The sequence below is a fragment of the Xiphias gladius genome, chromosome 20, assembly GCF_016859285.1.
Source record: "Xiphias gladius isolate SHS-SW01 ecotype Sanya breed wild chromosome 20, ASM1685928v1, whole genome shotgun sequence".
NCBI classification, from domain to species: Eukaryota; Metazoa; Chordata; class Actinopteri; order Istiophoriformes; family Xiphiidae; genus Xiphias; species Xiphias gladius.
Genome location: NC_053419.1, coordinates 4,455,456 through 4,478,278, shown reverse-complemented (window position 1 = coordinate 4,478,278; position 22,823 = coordinate 4,455,456). Strand labels below are relative to the sequence as shown.

Below are 22,823 nucleotides of genomic sequence, written 5' to 3'. Positions count from 1 at the left end.
TTCACCATCTTAGTTTAGTTTGCTAACGTTTGCATATTAGGACACACAATACAGCTGAAGCTGATGAGAATGCCATTAGTTTGTACAAAGTATCTGACAAACTGAAATTTTGACCTGATAATGGCGGTAGATGAAAAGTCATCAAAGTTAATGCAGTTTATCCTCAGAGGAACATGAATGTACCAAGTCCATCCAATAGTTGTTGAAATGTTTCACTCAGAACCAAATGTCATATGAAAAATCGGGTGATCCCCAAAATAATTAGGGTGCTTTGTCTGGGAACCACGAATGTCTGTAAAAAACATTGTTCCAATCCATCTTCTAGATGTTGAGAGATTTCAATGAATATCTCAACTTTAGTACTAGCATTTAGCGCAAAGTACTGCTGTGCCAGAGCAGTGACCTGATGACCATCATAAAAACGTTATCAATATCCTGACATTGACTACAACCATTTTGTCCAGCCTCGGTTTACCAGATTTGTATGGTTATGACATGTTGAGGTCGGTGGGAGGAGAGGGGGAGAGAGGAAGAGAGAGATCTAGAGATGGATGAAGAGGATAATAGTATTTAAAACTTTAAGCACCCAGATCATCTCAGTCAGCTGCGAGAGGCGATGAGTCACTTCCTACCTCATTACTGTTTTTTGTGTGTGTGTGTGTGTGTGTGTGTGTGTGTGTGTGTGTGTGTGTGTGTGTGTGTGTGTGTGTGTGTGTGTGTGTGTGTCAGTCATCCCCTCTGTCATAGCTGTATGAGTTTTTGTGAAAACATTTATCATCCTCCCGTGTTATCTGACTTGTACTGTCTTCTTGTGCATGTGTCCAAGATGCCAGCTGTTTGAGTGTTAAATTATGTCAGAGATGATGCCAAGATGTCTCTTCATGCAGGTTCATGCATTTTAGATTTTTTTGAACTAATACCCAATCAGCAGTGACCATGTTAACCCACTTCAGAGCCCGGAGCAGGAGTTTGTTCCACAGCTACAAGCCCGGCAGCCGGACTCAAGCCATCAAAGAACCGGTCAACTGCCTGGACTTCACCTACACTTTTAAGCCATGGAACTCCATGCAGGTCAGACTTACTCATTTTATTCATGTTTTTTTTTTTTTTGTGGCTTTTGATTTGTTGTGGCCTTTTTAAATTTGCTCTGCTCTTCATGAACAACCATCCAAAACCTAAAGGAGAATAGCAGCAAATTCTCACATTTGAGAAGATGGAAGCAAAGAATGTTTGGTGTTTTTGCCACAGTTATCAAAATTGTTGGTCATAAATATTCTTTCAGTCGAGCAATCTACTATTCAGTTCAGTGCTAGATATTTGTGGTTTATTAATCAGTGCCAATTGGTCCTGGTACTCAAATGTTAACAGAAATCAATCTGAATCAATTCCAGTTGTAATTTTGTTCAATTCAGTCTTAAAATTAAAAACTGAAATAAAAGCTATTTTTGCACCATCTTTGATTAAAAATGCATCTACAATATCAGATTTGAATTACTTTGAGTCTCTTTCTAGATTTTATTCTAGATTTTTTCCATTTCATACTCAGTATTTGCAATTCATATTTTCAGTATTAATTATAATTATTTTCAGTATTTTGATAAATTCTTCATACCTTCTCATCCATGTTGTATAAAATCTTAAAATGTTTAATTCATCAACATAGTTTTTGTTTAATTTGTGAAGGATCTGGGCAGAGACATCTATGATCTTTATGCTGAGTATGAAGATGAGGAGGAAGATCGCTTCCCGGTGTCTCCATCTCCGCTGCTGATCTCTCCAACCAAACACTTCATTCTCAACATCAACGTTGGAGGAACGGTAACTTTACTCAACTGCTTCTCCAAACGCACTGCTTCAGTAGATTGGTGGGAGGAAATTCAGACTGATACCGCCTTTTAATTATTAGTTATGAAGGACCTCTTTGAACTAGATTGTATCTCACTCGCAAACGCTCAATCACCTTTAGCAGACTGCAGATTCTCCACCAGGAGCCAGGAGAAGCTGTTCAGTCATTTTCAGATCAAACCAGCTGCAAACCAGCACCACCTGTAGGGAATACAAATCAACAGCAGTGGCATGTCGACCTGCAGATATAATTATTACATGCATATGAAATAGCTGCTGTAATTTTACCTCTTGGGCTGCTTGCGGGCAATGCATTTTTGTTTGTATTTTATAGCTGCTGTTTCCTTTTGCTGAAATTACAACAAAAATTACAACTTCAATTGATTAGTCGAGGAACAGTAAATTAATTCAACAATTTTATAATTGTGTGATTGTTTATCAATTTATCATGTGGTTCCACTTCCTCAATTGTGGACGATTTGCAGCTTTTCTCAGTGATATGCGTTTTTATATTGAATACCTTTTAGCTATCAGAAAATGAGTAATCTTGTGACTTGAGTTGGGACTCCGAGAAATTGTGGAAGGCATTTCGCCATTCTCTGACAATTTATAGAATGTACAATTACTCCATTAAAGTGGCAACATGTAAGTATTTTAGTTTAAAACATTCAAAAATTAACAAAGATTATCTAACAGAATGTGAAGAAATAAGAGTTTTGATGTTATGTCAAGATGTCAATGTATTGTGTTGCAGAGATCTACTGAAGTTAGCATCTTGTAATACTACTTTGTACCTCAAGAGGCGACAGTGAGTCACTGTAGCGTCCAGTCTGCCCTCAGTCTAACATGAGAGGATGACGAAGTAGTAACTGCGAGTTGTCTATTAACCTGTGTTGCAGCCATCTTCTTCCGGCGACATTCCTCCACTCTTTCCTCAAGCAGGTTCCATTTCCTCAAGAAGGGCCTCGCAGACCTTCTAAACCACGCGCCCCTTCAAACCACGGCCATTATCATTTGCAGCAGTCATTCGGTAGTTAGTTACAAGGAAGGCAAATAGTCTATGTTTGACTTTGTGAATCTAGATGAATATGAAGGTAATTCTGTAGTATTACAATGTTAATGATAGACATCTGAACAGAAACAGTTGTGATCTACAAAGGTCAGTTATTAAATGAGTGGCCTTCTATTATAACTGCAATTCTCACAATGGTTCACAATGTTTTGCTACTGTCTTTTCCATTCCTCCAGGTATACCACCTGCCTTACAGGTTAGCTGCCAGGTATCCAAAAACACGGATCGGCCGATTGGCCACTTACACGGACCACAGCAGCAAGTTGGACCTGTGTGACGACTACATCGTCCAGAGCAACGAGTTCTTCTTCGATCGAGATCCCAAAATCTTCCACAACGTCTTCAACTTCTACAGGTGAAACATAATACATAGGACTAAACATTATAAAAGAGGGTTGTAAACATGAACTAATTCGGAAGCAGGTCACACATTTATCCAATCAGAGGTCTGCACAGTGAGTTTTCACCTCCTTTATATGACCACTTGGAGTAGTTCTGGACACCATGCTCCTGTCTTTGTCCCCATCCTCAGAACTGGAGTGCTGTGGATTAAAGATGAGCTGTGTCCCCGCAATTTTCTGGAGGAGATACACTACTGGGGCGTCAGAATCAAAAACAGCCAACGCTGCTGCCGCATCTCCTTCGAAGAGAGGCAGGATGAGCTGAACGAGCAACTGAAAATACAGAAGCAGCTGATGGCAGAGGTGGGCTGGTTGACAGTGTGCGTTTTACATATTTGTAAGGAAAATAGAGAAGCATGTACCCTTAGCTCTGACGACTTGCAGAAGATAGCCTGGTTGCAGATCTCTGAATCACTGTAGACATGTCCAGATTTGATAGCAAAAGCGTTGAATGGTGACCTGATGAAGGACGGAGAGGTGAAGCGACCGAGAAAATCTAAACCTTTTTTTGAGGCAGTAAGATTTTTGTTACGTCATCAAGCTGTGTCAGAGACATCTTAAACACAGCCAGCAGTGTAATCACTGCTCTTTACCACTGATCATACATTGGCTGAACCGTAGGACAGTGATGAACAACCATACACAGTGGAGGGCCGACAAGTCTTCAGGTTTTTATTCCCACTGATCACCTCGGCAGGTGAGTTTCTCCCCTCAACTTGGAGTGCTAATCAGTGAGCATTGGGTTGAAAAGACAACCCGCAGACTGTTGGCTCTCCTCCCCTCTGATAGAATAAATGTGGATTAAACCATGGATGCTAATGTCCGTCAGAAGGTCATGTCATAAAATTTGGTACAGAAATTCACCTTCCCCTCAGGATGAATAGATAACTTTGGTGGTCCTCTGACTTTTCATCTAGCGCCAAATACCTGCAAAACTAATGACATTTATAAAATACCTCTTTCAAAACATGCACACTAGAGACAGTTTTCAATGGAACATACAGACATAAAGAAGTGGTAATCTGTGCACACTAATAATTGTTTTTTCCTGCCTGGCAGGTTCCAGATGTTTTAAAAAAAACTGCTAAATACAAATTGTCAAGAGGTCATCACCTACTAGCTTTATTGGTTCAGCAGTTTTTTACCTGTGAGATTTTGTCAGTAATCTGCTGGCTGACTCTGAGTCTCTCTGACCTACATTATAAATCACCGCCGTCTTGACAGATGGAGCGTGGAGAATAAGCTTTTTCTTGGCACGGTTTCAGACAAATATTTCCATCACAGAGGTCCCACTCTGATGCAGTTTGTTGTACCAGTTTCTCCCATGTTGTGTATTCTTGACATTTAGTTTTTTGTTTTTTTTTAATGAAGTTGTGTTTTAGCTTGTGAAATTGACATTTTGTATGTTCAGTTATTTTTGCTTTGTCCTCATTTTAAGATGCAATATCTCCATTTATTACTCTTCTGTTTTTGTTTTGGATTTTTACCTACATACATACATACATACTTTTTACTCACTGTATTCTTACAATCTTAGGGAGTGTTCTGTTTGAACTGTGACTGAGGTATTTCTGTCCTGTGTCCTAAAGGTGGAGATGGAGGAGAACGAGGCGTTATTTCACGGCATGGCCTTCGGGCCAACCCGCAGGAAAATCTGGAATCTGATGGAGAAGCCATTCGCCTCAGTCACTGCCAAGTTGATGGGGGTCGCCTCCTCGGTCTTTGTGCTGGTCTCTCTGGTTGCCATGACTCTCAACACAGTGGAGGAGATGCAGTACAAAGTGTGTTTTTTACTGTGTGTGAGTGTATGTGTGTGAGTGTGTGTGTGTGTGTGTGTGTGTGTGTGTGTGTGTGTGTGAGAGAGAAAAAAACCAGAAGGAAAAATGTCTGCATAGCAGATTATTTCATGCCTTGCTTTAAATCCAGTGATTGCCATCTGACACTAGTAGACTTTGGCTACATAGCCAACGTTAGCCGTGACAGCTGTTTACCTACCAGTCTAGAAGTAACTTTTACAAATTCAGCATCAAATTTAATTCCTTTACTCGCCAAGAGCTGTCTCCAGCGGTGGAAAGCAAAGCCAATCTTAACTCTTGTTTTGCCTCAATTTCTATCACCTCTTTTCTTCTACTGAAGTTAGCGTGCTAACCAGCTAGCCCCAGCCCATCCCATCTCGTAATACCGCTTTGCAATAGCGAGTCAATGTTGTGTCCAGTCTCCCCTCAGTCCAACATGTGAGGATGAGGAAGTAGCTCTGCGCAGAGGACGTATTGTAACTGTTAGGGTAGAAAGGCCTTTAGGTGAGGAACAAAGAACAACAATAAGTCTATGAAGATTCAAAGGATTTATTACAGAATATCAAGTCGGATTAAAGAGAACAACCATCAGTATTCAGCAATGATCATCAGACAGAGACAAGAGTCTATCTATTAAGCCGAATAGGGTGCAGCACTCTTTCCACCACTGGGGTTTCAGAGTCTGCACACATGCCAACTATAAGACAAATCCTTATATACAGTGATGGTCATGTAGCCGTTGTTGTCAGCACGAATAAACAGGTTAAATTCCACACTCTTTCCTCGAATCTGCACAAATGTACAGCCGGTTCAGACCTGCATTTATTTGTTACAATCAGTACATACGGTTCATTCAAACAATCCTAAGTTCAGAGAACATAGCATCCCTTTACATTACAAGAACATAGTTCAACAGGTTTAATCAGTGATAAGTAGCAATGAATAAAAAAAGAAATAAAACATTTCCCATTACAGTAACCTCTTGTCTTGTAAACGCAACGATGGCTGAAGCTCTTGGCAAGCCACCATCACCACCACCTCCGTCAACTAGCAAGAAACCACGTACAGCAGCAGAGAAAACTTACATATAGCACCTTTAATATTACAGGCATTGGTAACAAATATGTAATTTTTATTGTTAAGAAGCATATCTTCTTAATATATCTCAGTAAAACTTGATTCTTTCAAAGTTTCTCTTGCCATCAGAGCCCATGTGGAGTAATAGGTCATCAAATAAACAGTCAAAAGCAAGGTATCTGTTAGTCGTTATTTTCCAGACAGCGTCGGGCCAGCTCAGCGGCAGATTCTATGGCGAGTACGTCGAGACCTTCTGCATTGCCTTCTTCACCCTGGAGTACCTGCTGCGCCTGGTGTCCACCCCCGACCTCAAGTGTTTCGGACGTAGCATGCTGAACACCGTCGACCTGATGGCCATCCTGCCACACTACCTGCAGATGGCCCTGGAGTGTTTCGACGATGAGGACATGCACCTGCATTCAGGGGATATCGAGACTGTGGCTCGTGTTGGAAAAGTAAGGGGGGCTGATAGAAGAGGTTATGATTAGAAAACAGAAAACTCCAAATAAGGGTGAAACCAATAAATTTGATTTATTCATGTCACCCATATTTATTGGTTCTTCTGTGTTTTTTTCTCTCGTCAGGTGGGTCAGGTTCTGAGGATCATGCGTCTGATGCGAATCTTCAGGATTTTGAAGCTGGCTCGTCACTCGACAGGCCTCAGAGCCTTTGGCTTCACACTGAGACAGTGCTACCAGCAGGTCAGACTGCAGCTTATGTTACATAAACCAATTATAAGACAACTTTTTACATGCATCTTCCTACTTGGGTTCATCCAGGTATGTACAAATCTAGTGAGAAGTTGATGAAATCTGTTGGAGGATGAGTGAGTTTTAAAAAATGTTCAAAATGCTGGAAAATCTGAGTGGAAATGTGCGTGGCCTATATGGATAGATACACGTTGAACCAATGAGTCTGAGATCTACACAGTTTTGAGCCAAAACATACATTTTTAACATGTTGAGGATATAGAAAATAAAATGTGTTTGTGTGTGCAGGTGGGCTGTTTACTTCTCTTCATCGGCATGGGGATCTTCATGTTTTCAGCCATGGTCTACACTGTGGAGCATGACGTTTACGACACTAATTTCACCTCCATGCCACATGCATGGTGGTGGGCCACGGTGAGTCATAACTGATGAAAATGTAAACATGTGTACACACATTGACTCAAACAATCAACCGGCTAAATATCTCTGCTCTACCTGTGACCTGTGTATGAAAATATCTCTGATGACTATACAGCCATCACTCTCTGTGACTGTTGAGAACTACAAGCAGTAATTATGATTACTGGACCGACCCATGACTACTGAGTACTGTAAGGCATTATTTACAGTATGAAGTATGAACATTATAGTTATAAGGCAAATTAAGCTAATGTGACCTAAATGTTTTTCGCCTGCTGTTCTCAAAGTCACAGCTTTGAGTTAGAAACAGTGAATGTATCTGAGCTTTTTAAGCCACTGTAATAACACTGGCTTAAAAAGCTCAATGTGAAAACTCTTCTGCCAAAAGAACCATTAGAACCATTAATCCATGTTTTAGCAAGGCTAACATTAATTACAATGTCTGTATTTGAAAAACCGAGTTTTTGTCCTCAACATCTCGTTTTGGAGTCTTTATAGTTAGTATTTTCTTGTCTTCTCCTCCTTCCTCTGTGTCTCTTTGATCCTTCAGGTGAGTATTTCCACGGTGGGCTACGGTGACATGTTCCCAGAGACCAACCTGGGCCGTATCTTTGCCTTTGCCTGCATCTCTTTTGGCATCATCCTCAACGGCATGCCCATCTCGATCCTCTACAATAAGTTCTCTGACTACTACACCAAGCTCAAGTCCCACGAGTACACCGCTGTCACCAAGGCCCGCGGGAAGCTGCACTTTTCCAGAAGGGCGACAAAGAGGTTCGCTGAGTGCTGCGAGGAAGTGGTTCAGCTCAGGACCTCCAACCTGCAGTGAGTCAGGTTATAGATTTACAATTCTACAGTAAGAATTGTCTGGAAATTTTAAATCCTGGGATTGTTTTTGTGAAATCGCTGATTCATGACCATGGATGGACCACGGATAACACTCCCTTCAGAAACCTGCGGGTGGCATCACAAGATGGGATGCTAATGTTTTTCTACAGTCTGACAATGAACCTGACATTCTGTACAGTGATAACTTCACCCTCTCAGACCTCGTATCAGAAATTACACTGCAGGTGGTTTGTGTCGTTCCTGAAGGGACCTTTCATTTTGTGTCCTTCTATCTGTCCTCGATGCCTGTTTATTCCTGTTACGCTTGTCAGCATGCATTGGGAGAAAGGTAGGGAAACACACTCCTTATCAGTGCTGCAAGATAAGGAGTGTAGTAGCTTGGAGAACAAAAAATGTTAGTCTGATTTTATTTGCCAAAATTCGATCTTCTCCTCCTTTCAGTCGGTTTAATCTACATACATCTATACTAAAGCTGTCCATACCACCACCTTCATCAGTCTCTAAAGCTCACATGTAATCCAGGATTCAGGAGTGAACGACAACAGGACTGGAAAAAAAAAAATCCTGAATTGAAGACCCAACATCTGGACGATGGATATGTGAGCTGTTTATCTCCCCCATGTGTGTCTCTCTCTCTCTATCTTGTGTTCATAAAGCCCATGATACCGAGTGTGTTTAAACAGTTACAGCGTCATCACCACTGAATAGTACATGACGAGTTTAACACGGAACCCTCGAGCTAAACTTACCGACGCACTCAGTCACCAGCGTCGCTGACTGAACCAGTAGTTTTTAGCACTGGAGCTCTCCTCACTGTTGTCAGATCAGCTGCAACAAACAGTATGCTGCTTACTTCCTGCGTGAAAGCTTGCCAGAAGACTGCGTAAGCTAAAGGATCATGAGATGATCAATGCATTTTTCTGCCAGGTGGCTACTGAACGAATACAGCAGCACTAATAAACCAGTTATGTCTGTATGCTAAGCTGCAGCCAGCAGGTGATTAGCTTTGCGTAGGGTATAGACTGGCAACAGCTTTCCTGGATAAAAGGTGTCACTTCTAGGCAATCAGCTGAGACTCCAGGAAGTTACTGGCCCGAACAAGAAGTGGTCCCCGCATGTAACGCCCCATTAAACCACTAACTGTCGTTTTTACCTCCACCCAGGAGGTTATGTTTTCGCCCGTGTGTGTGTGTCCCTACTGAACTGATTTGCACCAAACTTATTGGAGGGATGGGGCCATGGGCCAGGGAAGAGCCATTACATTTAGGTGTGGATACAGAAATTTTTTTCCCTCACTTAAAACTACGAGAGGTCATCGTTTGCCTTGGTGGAGGTACGCGTTCTGTGTGGTTACATGTGTTTTTGAAGATAAAGTGTGTTCATTTGTGAACTTTACCTTGTTTTCCAGTCACTAAGCTGTCTTTGCAAGTGTGTGTCTGAGTATTAATGCTCTAAAAATAGCTAAATCGCTTTCATCGTAATATTATGGGGTGTAGTAAACATTGCAGTCTCTCTAGAGCTGCGAGCTGGGCATTAGACTTATAGTCTTAAGAATTATAAAGCTTTTATTTACTGTATCTGGTTAAAACAGTATGATGTACGATTAAGTACTCACAATATTCTTTATTTTGCACAGACACTTTCTTTTCAGCTGATACAATTATCACACAAAGTACAAAATATTACAAAAACAAATAGGATGGAAGAAACAATCAGGATTACTGGAGAGTGAATACTATGGCTGCTGTGTATATTTAGCGAACATACAGCCATGTAGATAGATTTGGTTTTATTTGTCCAGGTTTTGACAAATAAATTGAATCATTGGAGAATAAGTTATGTGCACTTTTCGTGTATGGTAAAACTGTCAATGTCTCGCACTGTATGTGCATCTGTATGAACCTGTTTTCTCGTAGCATCACCTTGTCCTCCAAACTCTTATTTCATTATTCACACACACAATCCATTTTCCCTTCAGTGACTGAAATGACAGTGGTCCGGGTTGTATCCACTTTCTAAAAAACTTTCCCGCTCGCAGTCTAGTAGGCGTTTGCTGGAAAAAAGAGCCACCGCTGCCCAGGAAGTGGTGTGTTTAACGTCACCCGTTTGTTTGAAATAAAATGTCTCTACTTGTTCAGATTCTCCAGCAGGATTTCAACTCCTTTGTTGTTGCTGATGCCGCGGAGCTCTGATGTGATGGATTTCAGCACCTCTTTCACCTCTGTGGACACAGACTTGTCATAGCTGTTGAGGAGGCTGCACAAAGAAACACAGGAAGATTGTAAAAAGGTGCTTAGCAGATATCCAGACCTTTTTTCTACTAGGTTTAACTTACAACAAGGAAAAAATGCCGCTCATGTGATATCATGGCTTAGGAGCACAATTTGGAGGGAGGTCGGTTCACCCAAATAACAAATTGACATTTTCAGAAACAGTGTCCACATTACTCTGGATAAATATACCAGCCTCGCTGTGGCTAATTCTCACCAGAGCTACTTCGGAAATTGTCAGAAGTGTTAATAGGAACTAAGAGGCTGCAGATTATCCAGAAAAAGTCAGGCACTGTTTCTGAATGTTTAAGTGTTGTGAGATCCACAGCAAAGTGCACCTCTACTGTACTGTGGGGGGAGGCAGAACTCTCAAAGACATCAAAAACCTGGATAAATAAATAGCTGTAGGAGAGAACTGGCTTTCTGTGACGTTAATGACCCTTTAAGTATCAGCATCGTATTGTCTGTGTTCGTGGACACTGACCTGCACAGCACCATGGCTCCTCTGTTGACTTTCACCCAGCTCTTCAGTTTGTCAGTTCCCACCGTGTCCACCAGTATCCTGCCAAACCGCTCTGAGAGGGCAAGAGGGACTCATTAATAATTTAACTATTATTTTCCCTTGGCCAATGAGGTCAAGTTTCAATGTAATTTGGTAGCGAGTTGGTTCATGGGTCAATAGTTTTTGGTGCAGTTAAATCATTTTAAACTTTCTCAGCTCCTGAACTTTTTGTTTGAGGCATACAAGCAAAATAGTAGAATAATTTTTCCTCTTTCCATTTACATTAGATACATAAACATTTACTGGTGTGTATTTACCTTCCTTTCCTGCCTCTGCCAGTGTCATATCCTGCTCTATAAGCCATTTCAGCACCAGGTGTCCTGCTGGATGCTCGGCCATGTGGAGCTACAGAGGAATTAAAAACAGTTCACGCTGAAGCACAGCATACAGGACAAGACAACCACCAACAGCAAAGAAAACTTTCCTCGGATTACATTAGTTTTTGAGGAAAAACACTTTGGCAGCTTCTAAAAGAAATAAAGGAATAAACTATATCATTGCTTTCCCTGTCATGATTATTAAATATGAAATACAGCTGGGGCAGATGAGAATGTCGTAAACTAAAGTATTGGACAAATCAAAATTTGAGCCTGATGAAGATGCTAGATGAAAAGTTAAAGGATCACCAAAGTTATTCAAATCCATTCATGTGTGTTTTAAATTTCACAACGTTGAATTCTTCTCAAATCATCATTGTAACACAACTTGTTGAGTCTCTGTGATTTGAGTTTAAAACAAATCATTTACTTGTGATAAACTAATCCAAAACCAGCTAAGGTTTGGTGCTTTGATCATTTCTGTACTAAGTCCATGTAATGTCTTGGGGAAAAAGAGAAGAAGAAAAAAAAAAAAAAAAAAATCACTCAATGAATATTAGATGGAAAGTTGTTATGAACCTGTTTACACATTTACCTCTGCTGTGTTTCTAGTTTTACACACACACACAAACTCACCTCTTTGTTGGTCCCTCCCGGCACTAACTCCTGGTTGGCCAGCTGGGCCACGGCCGTCATGGCAGGCCGCAGGTCCCCGCAGGCCGACGCCAAGATGTCGCTAACGGTGACACTGGTGGCCTTGTCCATCACCATGGTGGCGGCATTGTCCCGGAGATACTCGAGAAGTGGGGGGGACACAACTTCCAGCAGCTCTTTCCTTCGAATGGCCGAGTCTTTTTTACTGATGAGAGGAAGACGGAGCTCATTTTACTGTGGTCCATTCTGGGCCTTAGCTTCACTGCTAGGTGGCTGGATTGGTTTCCTTCCAACCAGATCTACTTTGAAAGACTTTAAACTTGCTGCAGCTAAATAATCCATTACATTGCATTTTTATGATTCTCATGGATCCCAACAGAATAAGATCATACTGAAGGTTAAATTCAACCTGGTTTTGTGAGCTACAGAAAAGTCTTACTTTCTCTGTAGCTCTAGACTGTCCAGTATTAAATAAATACAAGACACTATAAAATAAATAATCATGTTTAAAATATATAAACAAACCAATGCATTATGAAATAATTTAAGAAATCATTAAAACTCAACCAAGTTAGTGTGGAATGCTATAGTAACCACTTTTTAATCTTATTGTATGTAACCTTTCTAACCTTAATTTTATACTGCCATTTTATTTCATTCTGTCACTTTTCATGACAGTGGAGCATGACACAGCTGTACTGTCTCCTTTAAGGAACATCTTAAGAATCACAACACAGTTGAGGCAACCCTGAGGCAGAGAAATACCTTTTCTACTTCCTTCCTCGTCGTTGCGGACAGCAGTTTGTATAGATAACCCCTCCATTTTTTATTTTTATTTTTTTAACAGCAACAGATCTCTTGGGAAGATCAAGTCTATTAATACACACTCTTGGAGAGTTGTTACCTGTGTGCGTTTCCATCTCCTTGCTCCAACACCTTGATGATCTCTGGCAGCAGGTGAGCCGGGTCTCTGGGGCTCAGCAGGTACAGCAGAACCTTCTTCCCGTATTTATTACCGATGACCTCATCCAGAGACGACAGGATCTCCTGAACAGGTGGGAAACAGGTGAGACGTGATTTATAGACAACAACTACATAAAACATGATTTAAGACTAATAATCTTGTAAGTATAAATGAAGAAATGTTCAGGATTATCATCGAGCTTCGTCAGACTTACTGAGAGAACTGCCTGTTTGACCAGCTTGGTGTCGTCCACACAGTCAAATAGGGCCAGAAGAACCAGGTGACCGTACTCCCCCTGTGGGCAAATAACAGTCAGTCTGAGGAGGTTAAGAAGAGACTTTAAGGTCTGATAACCAGAAGTTCAGGCCAGCTAACAGCCTTAGCATTTAGCGTGGGCCTTTTCAAAAATCCAGTTATCTAATAAAGTACCAACAGCTTGTTGCTATTAATGAATGAATGGATGGAGGAACATTGAGAACTCACCGTGGCAAACTTCACCATGTAAGTCTTCATAGTTTTGATGATGACTTTTCTGTCCTGAAATATGAAAAAAAAAAAAAAACAAAACCAACATTTGCTTTAAACTTTTATATTACTTCAAGTCCTTTTATTCCTGTAGCCATGGATATTAAGTGTGGAAAGGTAACCAGCAGAGGGATCAGGACGAGGCTAATATCTCATCACTGTTGGGGAGCACGACTGTATATGTGAACAAAGTTGTATGAAGCCTTCAGTGTCTCCAGAGACAGCTGTGTGAAATCTGAGTCCTCGGGTGATGTCACTCGAGTCAGTGTCAACTGGGTCTGAAGACTACATGTTTGAAAATGTGGGGGGGAATCTGGAGGTGTGGCATTAGAAAGAAGTGAGCTTACCAGACCTCTGTAGCCTTTTTTTTTTTTTTTCAAACTTTCTATTGTGCATTTAATTATGTTAAATTAAGGGAGTACTGTCTTAAAAGGGACTACACATGAGAGACCGGCAGAGATGTAGTGGTGAGCGCATGGAGAGACCGTGTACCGCCGTGACAAGACGACGGCTTCCTTAAAATTATCTAAAAGAAGCAAACAAACATCAATGTCCTATTTGTACGTCACCTTAAAAGAGTGCCAGACATCCACTGGCGCCCCTAAAGGCTGTCATCTTTTCATAGCCACACTCATGCTACTCAGAGAACTGGGGTTACACCAGTGACCTACAGAAATTTAATCACATTGAACTTCATTCTCTTCATAACAACAATCAGGTTTCTGATGGACTGTGCAGGCATGGCTTTGACTCTTCAACAAAGTCCCACAAAGTCCTTTCTGGTAGAGGTAGCCTTATTGCAGTGTTTAGAGTTTGATCTGAGGATGTGCTGACCACGTTTTTCCTGAATATATTGGTTTTTTTTTCTCTCCTAAAATACAGCTAGCGCACTCTTAAAAAAGGCCAACATGTATTTAGAGCTGAATAATAGTAGCTTTCCTTTGAAGGTCTCCTACAGTATTTTGAATATTGTCCAACAGTCTCTTGTTTGATGTCGGGTGACGCCCTTAGTGACGATGTAAAGTATCTATTACACTTCACACAAATAATGAATGTTGCAGACCCCTTTGTCCCAGGCAGTATCCGAACTTCAACCACGCACACCTGCACTTCATCTTACCAACAACTGCTCTTAATTTGGCTTAATTTTCCACTTTTACCCCAGATGGTAGCTTCTGCCAATTACGTTAATACTTATATGTTTTCTATATTTTATATTTCTTAGCATGTTTTTCACTATAGATGGTTGTTCATCATCATCACCTGTGGTCCTGTTATCTTTCATGATCTATCTTTTGGAGCCCAGCTGCAGAAGTTTTATCCTCATTAAACAAAATAAAACAGAGGCTATGATGGTGTGTTGTCTAGCTTCACTCTATGAGTGGGTATGCGCGTGGGGTTGTGTGTTTGTGTCTACACACCTTGGCTGTCCCATGCCACAGACAGTGCATTGCCACTCGTGCTCCGTCGTGTGTGTGAGCCATGTAGACGACTGACTCTCTGATGGACTCGATCATCTCCTGCTCACATCAGAACAAAATAGAAACCAACCAGAGGAAACACGTAAGTGTGATCATATCATAATCAATCACAGTCAGCATCAAACTAACTTATGGACTTTTCTTTCATTCAGATATTATTTTGTGCTCTTAATAAGCTCTTATAGAGCTGCCTCTGATTTTCTTTTGCTGTATTGAGTTATTTTACACCAGACTGTGCCTGTGTTAAGAGCATTACTAGAGAAATGTACTTCTCTACAAATATGAAGGTATTCCGTTTCAGTGAGATGTCAGTGCTGCTTACCGTTCTCTGTTTGTCGGGGGCGAACAGGAAGAAGTCCAGGAAGACTTTGTGGACCAGAGAGTGTTTGATCACCTGCTCTCTGAAACCCAACAATAGAAGTTGTACTTACATGGGTTAAATACTGCATATGAATAAAATGCAATCAAAGTAAGTGAAAAATATATTACATATTCATTTAAATTACACTGAAGCAGATGAAGAAAAGGAAAAAATAAAAATAATAATCTGTACTTGTATCTGAACTTTCTCATTGCCTTTAACTTATCCAAGAAATAAATAACCAAACTTTGTAACTAAGAATCCTGGGAAAATTCATGCAACTCATCTAACTGATTTAAAGTATAATCCAAAACTGTGTTGAAAACTCAAAGCTTTCCAAGCTTTGCAGCTTTCAAATTTGTTCTGAAGGTTATTTTTCCACCATAAAATTATCATGAATTACACTAACGCAGTGCTGAACTGAAGGAATTTCTTTTTGTCCACTTCCATGTCAGTGCTATTTTACTTTGTGTGTCTATTCCTTTTCCTTTAGCTCAATGTAGGTTTGGCAACTACCATTATTTTTTCAGTTAATTATATAGTTGATAAAATGTCAGAAAACCGTTAAAAATGCCCATCTGATGTGTCCAGAAGCCAAAGTGATGTGTTTCAATTACTCGTTTTATCCGACCAAAGATATTCAATTCTCAAAGCTATAAAACAGGAAAGCAGCAAATCCTCACATTTAAGAAGCTGGAACCACAGACCGTTTGTCGTTTTGCTTGATTCATGTCTTGTCGATTGAGGAATCAGAACAAACACACAGACTCCAGTTACTCTTTTAACAAGCTAATGCTGGCAATATGTTAACTTAAATTATTTCCCTGCACAGTTTCACCTTGTCCCGATTGTTTTATGTTTGTGTGTTCAGCTGACTAGACTTCATTTCACTTCAGTTCTCATCTCATATCATCTTTTTTTGTGGTCTTACTTCTGGGCCATGGGTGTGAGAATCTGCTTCATCTCATCAATGATGTTGTTCAGCTTGCCGGGGTTTGTCTCTGCAACTTTCTCGATGGTGTTACACACTGACGACTGGACACATAGGGAGAGAAATGTTCACAACCACTTAGTCACCGGATATTTAAAAAAAAACGAACCATGTCAATCACCATAGTTTCAGCTTGTTGTGGAATTCCACTGCTCCCAAGTGGCCAAAGAAGATCCCCTTTAAATCTGAGGACTCATTGGAATTTACCTCCACTGATATCACTAATATCATAACCATTTTTTATTCAGCAATGACACTTTATCAAGATACTTCAGGTTCAATTAGAATTTAAAAATCCTCTGGGGCAGTTCTGCTTAATAATGAGAAACGTAAATATAAATCAGAACAAACAATGTAGAAAGTATGGTGAGGGAATGCAAAAGCGCTACTGCTTGCAGGTAGGTGTGTGTGTGTGTGTGTGTGTACCTTGCAGACAGTGAAGGTGTTCCCGTATAGCTCCTCAGTGAGCATGAGTCTCTGTGCGAGCACGGCTTTGTCATTGTAGGCATATTCAATGATGGAGGAGGCAGCGGCATGGCGAAGCATCGGGCGCACATGACCTTTAAAAGTTTGCATCACAGATGCCAACAGCTCCTTGTTCCTGTGGAGGAAATAAATACACACCACTCTTACAAACATGTCCACAGACAGAAATGACATCTAGACACACCCCGTTACCAGTTTATTAGGTACTGTAACTGTATTACATTATACAGAGAGGTGTTTCTGTTATGTAGCCTACACTCATTGATATAATGGAGTGGACAAAATAATAGAGCCACCTTTCAATACAATGGAAGAAGAAGAAACAAATCTGAGCTGACTCACCCGTACATCAGCAGTTTTTTCACCACGTGTCTGCCATACTGCGACTTACACAAACCAACGATGTCCTCTGGAGAAAAACAACAACAGTTAATGCTTGTTAATTAGCTGCTCTGCTCGTATGTCACTAGTATAAAAGCAGGAACCGAACCACAGGTCAGCTCCGGACCCTCCACCCATCACATTCCTGTCTCAGATGCTGCTGATCAGACCTCGATGTAAATAGGGAAACTATTCACTTAACAGATGCGTTTCTTGTTTAAAAACATTCAAGGATGCGCATGCAGCGGGGCTAGAAAACTCAGTATGAGAAATGAATCAACTTGCTGGAAACCAGTCATTCCTGGAACCTTAAGAAGAATTAAAATAAAGAGCACAGACGACCCCCTTACACAAGTAAAGTAAGCATTTTGCATTTAATACAGGCAAACCTTCACTATGTCAATAAAATATGTAAAGTATTATTTATCGTCCACACAGAAACTCTGAAGCACACATCAAACTGATCAATAAGCATCCCCATCGAGCCTGACAAACATTTGCAATACTCATTCAACAGCTTCAAATGCTCAGTAACAGTGTGAGCTGCCTTACCTTACAACAGGTAAGGTAAGGCAGTTTCTGAGCAAAACTATCCACCACCTTGTTGAAATCCAGGGCTATGACCACATTTCTAGAAGCTAGTGGCTAATTCAACAGTCTGAGCTAACAGAGAGATTATTCAATAGAATACCTCTGCAATTTGTGCAGTTTAAGACACAAATGACAAATTCTCATGTTGATCTACTCATAGGCTGGTCACAGTCAGACAGTAACATTATAAGACTGAAAACACAATGCAGGCAACTGCCAACTTGAGTTGTCCAATGATGTGAATGCTGGCGAATGGTAAACATGGGAATCACAGACACACAAGGACTCAGCAACAGTTAAAAAGTTGGCAGATGAAGGAGAAAAACCTTGGTCCTCACCTTTAAGTTCGTCAAACACTTCCTGTCTCTGCTCGTGGCTGCCAAACTGGATGAAACACTGCAGCACTCGCACTGAGTCATGGGCAAATGCCATCTAGAGGCAGAGACGACAGTCCACAAGATTTCATTAAGTAAAGACAAAATATAAGAGCAAGAGAAACAGCATCCATTAACACCAAAGATGCCGACAGGACAAACTTTTTTTCAAGGGATTCTGTCAAGTTTATGGGCAGTAATTCCTGAGGGAGGGAAAGTGTTTCTTCTTCACAGCACTTCTCAGATTCCCATAGCTGATTTGCCATTTCAGACAAACAGAATAACAAATCTATAGCAGACAGATAAAATTGCAGCGTGAGACTCACCTGTCTGATTTTGCCGCGCATCAGATCATGAAGCTCCTTCATAAGTTTCTTCTTCAAGTCGTTGTCACAATCCTTCCTGTTGACACACATAGACCACAATCATCTGTCAGTGAGCAGGCAGCAGCACACTTAGTAATAATATTACCAAAGAATCTACCAGGAATGTGGTAGATCGCATCAGAACATATTTGGATGACGTTGCATTGTGTTTTAGCAAAAGTTGAGCCAGGTTCAAGTTTATTACTGGGCCGTCATACGTTTTTTTGCTGCAGAACGTTGGTCTGAACATGACCCTCGTCAAAGGGAAACATAAAAGTCCTTTACTAAAGGATAAAACACTTGTGAAACTTGTTCTAGTACGTTTTTGAGTTCTGCAAACAAACAGTCAAACTCTAACGATTTTAGTTTGCTTTGTGACATTTATTTGTCAGGGACCATGTAGAAAACACAATACTCTCATACAAAGAAAAAAAATATGTAACGTACCAGATTTAGCTACTAGCTAATTTCCATCTGCAGTCCCTGGGCAGGTAAACAGTAATATAACTAATGCAATTAATACAAATACAAGTTCCAAAAACAGCAACTACTAAATTCAATCATAGATCCAAACTTGAATACAAATCTCAATCAATAGACCCAACATTATGCCAGATGTATATAAATAATCTTAGATACTGTGTCTGTGCCAAATCAATGTTGACAAGACTGATTTCTTAAAATCCATTTTTTGGCATAAGTTGACGGCATTATTTTCAACATCTGTTGAGCAGCCAGTGCACTCCATCAGACCTGTTGAATGGTCAAGAAGCTTTCGAAACACCCTCTTCCCACACATTTCCAACGCGGGATTAGGGGAAGCCGCGTCTGACCATTTCTGTAGCCTTCCAAGGCAACTATCCGACATTAGCACCGTGACGGACCAGCTGTGCAGAGGCGACACAGGAGCCGGTTTTTTCGGATGCTGGTCAACTTCTAACAAGATATTCTGTGACCTTGTTAATCATTTTCAGTTATTTGTTTTATGAGTCTGCATGTATAACGGGGCTAGTTTCACTACACATTTATCGACCTGAAGTGAAATGTTTCCTTTCAAATTCCACTTGCTGTTTAGTTCACTAGGTAAGAAAAGACAAAAAAGTGTGTGAAGAGTGTGTGTACCTCCTGAGGTCTCCCCACACTCGTTTGGATTGACAGATGATCTGGAACATGTCCTTCCTATCTGCCTGCTGTCTGCTCTTCTTCAGGTCCTTCTTCCTCTGCTGCCTGTTCTTCTTCAGCTCCTCCTCCGTCAGCTCCTTCTTTGGCTTAAACTCACCTTTCTTCATCCTCTTGGCCACTGGACCTGTTTTGACACAGTCAGTCATAATCATCAAGAAAAGATCCAGGCAGTGCTGAAACTCAAGTTAAAGCTCCGACACTATTGCTTCGAACAGAGCAGTGAAACAGGCAAAATGGGCAAAGGTAAAGATGAACTCCATGATTTTGTGTTATATTCTTAAATTTCCTCCAAACACCAAATAATCTATGCAATTTTTAAAAATATTTCTTCAGACCATTCAGGAGTTGGGGCTTGAGAAAGCGAGGAATCTTGAAACAAATTCAAAAACTCACATAAATCAATTCTTCAGAACTGAATATGTGGATTTATCGATTTGAAACAGATGTTGCATCCAAGCTGATCTTACTGTTGTGTTTGATGGAAAATGAGTCCATCACATTTATTTACAATGCAGTACTCAAGTCTATACGTTTTTTGAGTGGTTATTTTCCTTTACTTTTATATCCACAAGTGATGAGCTCAGACACGGTACATAATACTGTTGGGAGTACGTATTTTGACGTGTGCATGAGACCAGCCCAGGAACCGCAGGAATTCTGTTCATAGTGTACGATTATGCAGCACGTGATTAATGCCCAAAGCCAATCTTTAGTGCCAGTGCCGGTAGAAAGTAGGGGTGATCGAGGTGCTGGTGGGTGAGCGCATAGCTTTTGTGATGACTGAAGTTTCCGTCCCATCGTAAACCAACTATAATATATATTGTTTTAACCACAATCATACTGTTAAGTGCTTTAGTTGCCTAACCATACTGTAGTCTCCATGAGTGTATATTGTGGAAAATATATAATTCAATTTAATTAAAAAAAAAAAAAAAAAAAAAAAAAAACTCAGCATTGAACATTCAGAAACAACAACACTGAATGTAATCTGGAGTTTTATGGTTTTCTTCCCATAGGGTTGGCATAATACAGGCATGTGTAATACTGCATAAGGTATAATGTGTATTTCCTAACTTTTTTCCCAGGGTGATTGGTGAGGGCTAACTGTGAATCCAGGAGGATCACAGACACAAGAATGAACCAGGAGCCAACTGGTCAAAATGTTCAGCAGTAATCTGAAGTAAGGGACTAAAATGTGCAGACTGACATCGTAATCTACCAGCTTCTGCAAAAACAAAGAGCCAAAAGCAGCTGTTTTCTCACCTCCACCATCTTCTTCATCTCTAACTGGGTGCAGTTTCCTCTTATTCGGCCCATTCCCGGCTTTGGAGAAAGCAAATTTATGTTCTTTCTTGCCACCATCTCTACCCTTCCCTGGTCTGCTCTTCCTCTCTGTGTTGTTGTACGGTTTGAAGGGCTTCTTACCGCCTGGTTTACCGCCTGGCTTTCCACCAAGTTTGGTCCCTATGGAATCTGGACGGACAGAGAGACAGACATGCCAATGACCCACCTAGGTGAAACTGATGGTGTTTAGAGCTGGTTGATGTGAAACATGGCTTACCCTTTCCTTTCTGTGTAAGCTTCTGTTTCTTTCCACCTTTAGGAGAAAAGGGTTTTTTGGATTTGGCCTCGTTCCTAAAGCAGTTTCCAGAGAGAAATGGAGATGACGACAACAGCAGAAAGACGTACAGGCATACCGGTAATCAGCGGCTGAGCTGCATGTCTAACAATGAAACACTTATAAAACACATTTCAACATCAAGTTTTGTACCCTTCAACTTCTGTAAGTATCTTAAACTTAAATATTTGGACAAAGCTTTCAGGAAAGTGTCAGTTGATTTTTTTTTTTCCTGTAAATTGGTATGAAGGGAGGTGGTATCAGGTTAAGCATAGAGATAAACATTAGCTTGGACCTCAGAAATCAAAATTATGTTCGAATCAAGAATTCATAAAATCAAATTTAAGACAATGTAGGAACTTTTAACGCCTGATATGTAAGACATATAAACATGAAGATGGAGATTCTACATAGCCAAAACAACAACACTTAAAACAGCAGTGAGTGTTGAAAGTCAGTTGTTGTAAAATTTTGACATTTCAAGGGGAATTATTGTTCTTTTAATCTACTCAGTTTCTCTGTTAGCTGCTTGTAACTGTTACTTAGAGGCTCTCTTAAGGAGTCAGACCACAAGCAACAAGAAAATCCCAGTGTCGACTGGCTTACGACTCCAGAACACGTAAGTTACCACTCTAAAACTATTTTTCATAACTACTTCTGATACGTCACTTCATTTCAGATCTTAATGCTGCACATTTACTTTACCTTGACGAGTTTTCGACTGTGCTGTCGCTACTTCGACCTCGCTAAAGGGTTTGGCTACTTTTCCCCAAACTAGTCAGTAAATAACATAAACAATGGATGTCAACAAATGCTATTAAACTTTCAGTACTGCATCGCGTCCCTGTAGTTTATCTGTACTTATACCGTGAACAACAACACAGTTTGAAACAGTTTTACTAGTGCAACTTACATTTTAGATAAACAGACACGCCGCCACAGCGCAGTCCCATGCGTTCTGTTACGAACTCGATTTACGGCACAAAACGCCCAATCACGTTTAACTTTCACTGCCGTAAACCATAGGTTGTTGCGACAACTCTTTAACGACAAAAGTAGTAGAAAATGAACGTTGAGCGTCTGTATATCATCACATTTACAGTTTTCAAACGGCTTCGAAGTCAAACATTGTACCTACAAAAACGTGGTTCAATATATGACAGTAGTCTGTGGCGATTGTGAATCCGCCATGCTTCTTTAGTAGTATTTAAAGGGACAGCCGGACCATAAACCTCGTTACTATGGTTACAGCAATATCTGCGGTATCTACAGCATGTGTATCAGTAGGAGATCAGAACCTAAAACAGTTCAACACAAATTGGTTAATCGTGAAGTTCATTTTGGCTCATTTTATGTATCTTTCAATTTTAGCCTTCTGAAAGATTATAAGCTTAGAATTATAATTATATGACAACTATAATTCTACAATTTACTTAAAATGTACTGCCTTTTTATCTCAAGATTAGGCAACTCGAAAGATCAACTGCAGTGATCAAAGGGCTGTGAACTACATTAACCATCAGGCTCTGCA

At 40.5% G+C, this 22,823-nt stretch overlaps 2 protein-coding genes across 2 annotated transcripts; one reads left to right on the top strand and one right to left on the bottom strand.

Annotated features, from left to right (window-relative positions):
- The first annotated feature begins 936 nt into the window (after positions 1-936).
- On the top strand, positions 937-8,241 carry kcnv2a (potassium channel, subfamily V, member 2a). Its single transcript, XM_040157059.1, has 9 exons — positions 937-1,071; positions 1,684-1,818; positions 3,094-3,272; positions 3,450-3,621; positions 4,908-5,099; positions 6,392-6,646; positions 6,776-6,892; positions 7,190-7,315; positions 7,872-8,241. The coding sequence occupies exons 1-9, from the start codon at positions 937-939 to the stop codon at positions 8,148-8,150; spliced, it is 1,590 nt and encodes a 529-aa protein (XP_040012993.1). The 3' UTR covers positions 8,151-8,241.
- A 1,537-nt stretch (positions 8,242-9,778) lies between these two features.
- On the bottom strand, positions 9,779-22,459 carry pum3 (pumilio RNA-binding family member 3). The gene is made up of 18 exons (XM_040157225.1): positions 22,206-22,459; positions 21,236-21,309; positions 20,938-21,147; positions 19,615-19,798; positions 18,454-18,529; positions 18,092-18,185; positions 17,124-17,190; positions 16,722-16,896; positions 16,236-16,339; positions 15,266-15,344; positions 14,884-14,982; positions 13,421-13,474; positions 13,152-13,232; positions 12,878-13,020; positions 11,956-12,178; positions 11,260-11,347; positions 10,925-11,015; positions 9,779-10,426 (listed from the first exon to the last, which is right to left on the bottom strand). Coding segments are annotated over exons 1-18 (1,974 nt in total). The 5' UTR covers positions 22,208-22,459; the 3' UTR covers positions 9,779-10,296.
- Between the last annotated feature and the right edge of the window lie 364 nt (positions 22,460-22,823).

Coding starts and splice junctions, on each gene's coding strand:
- kcnv2a (XM_040157059.1), top strand. CDS start 937: ATGTTAACCCACTTCAGAGCCCGGAGCAGGAGTTTGTTCCACAGCTAC. Junction 1,819..3,093: donor ACATCAACGTTGGAGGAACG/GTAACTTTACTC, acceptor CCATTCCTCCAG/GTATACCACCTGCCTTACAG. Junction 6,647..6,775: donor CTGTGGCTCGTGTTGGAAAA/GTAAGGGGGGCT, acceptor TTCTCTCGTCAG/GTGGGTCAGGTTCTGAGGAT.
- pum3 (XM_040157225.1), bottom strand. Junction 18,530..19,614: donor GTGTGGGGAGACCTCAGGAG/GTACACACACTC, acceptor GTGTGTCAACAG/GAAGGATTGTGACAACGACT. Junction 16,340..16,721: donor ACACCTTCACTGTCTGCAAG/GTACACACACAC, acceptor CTATGTGTCCAG/TCGTCAGTGTGTAACACCAT.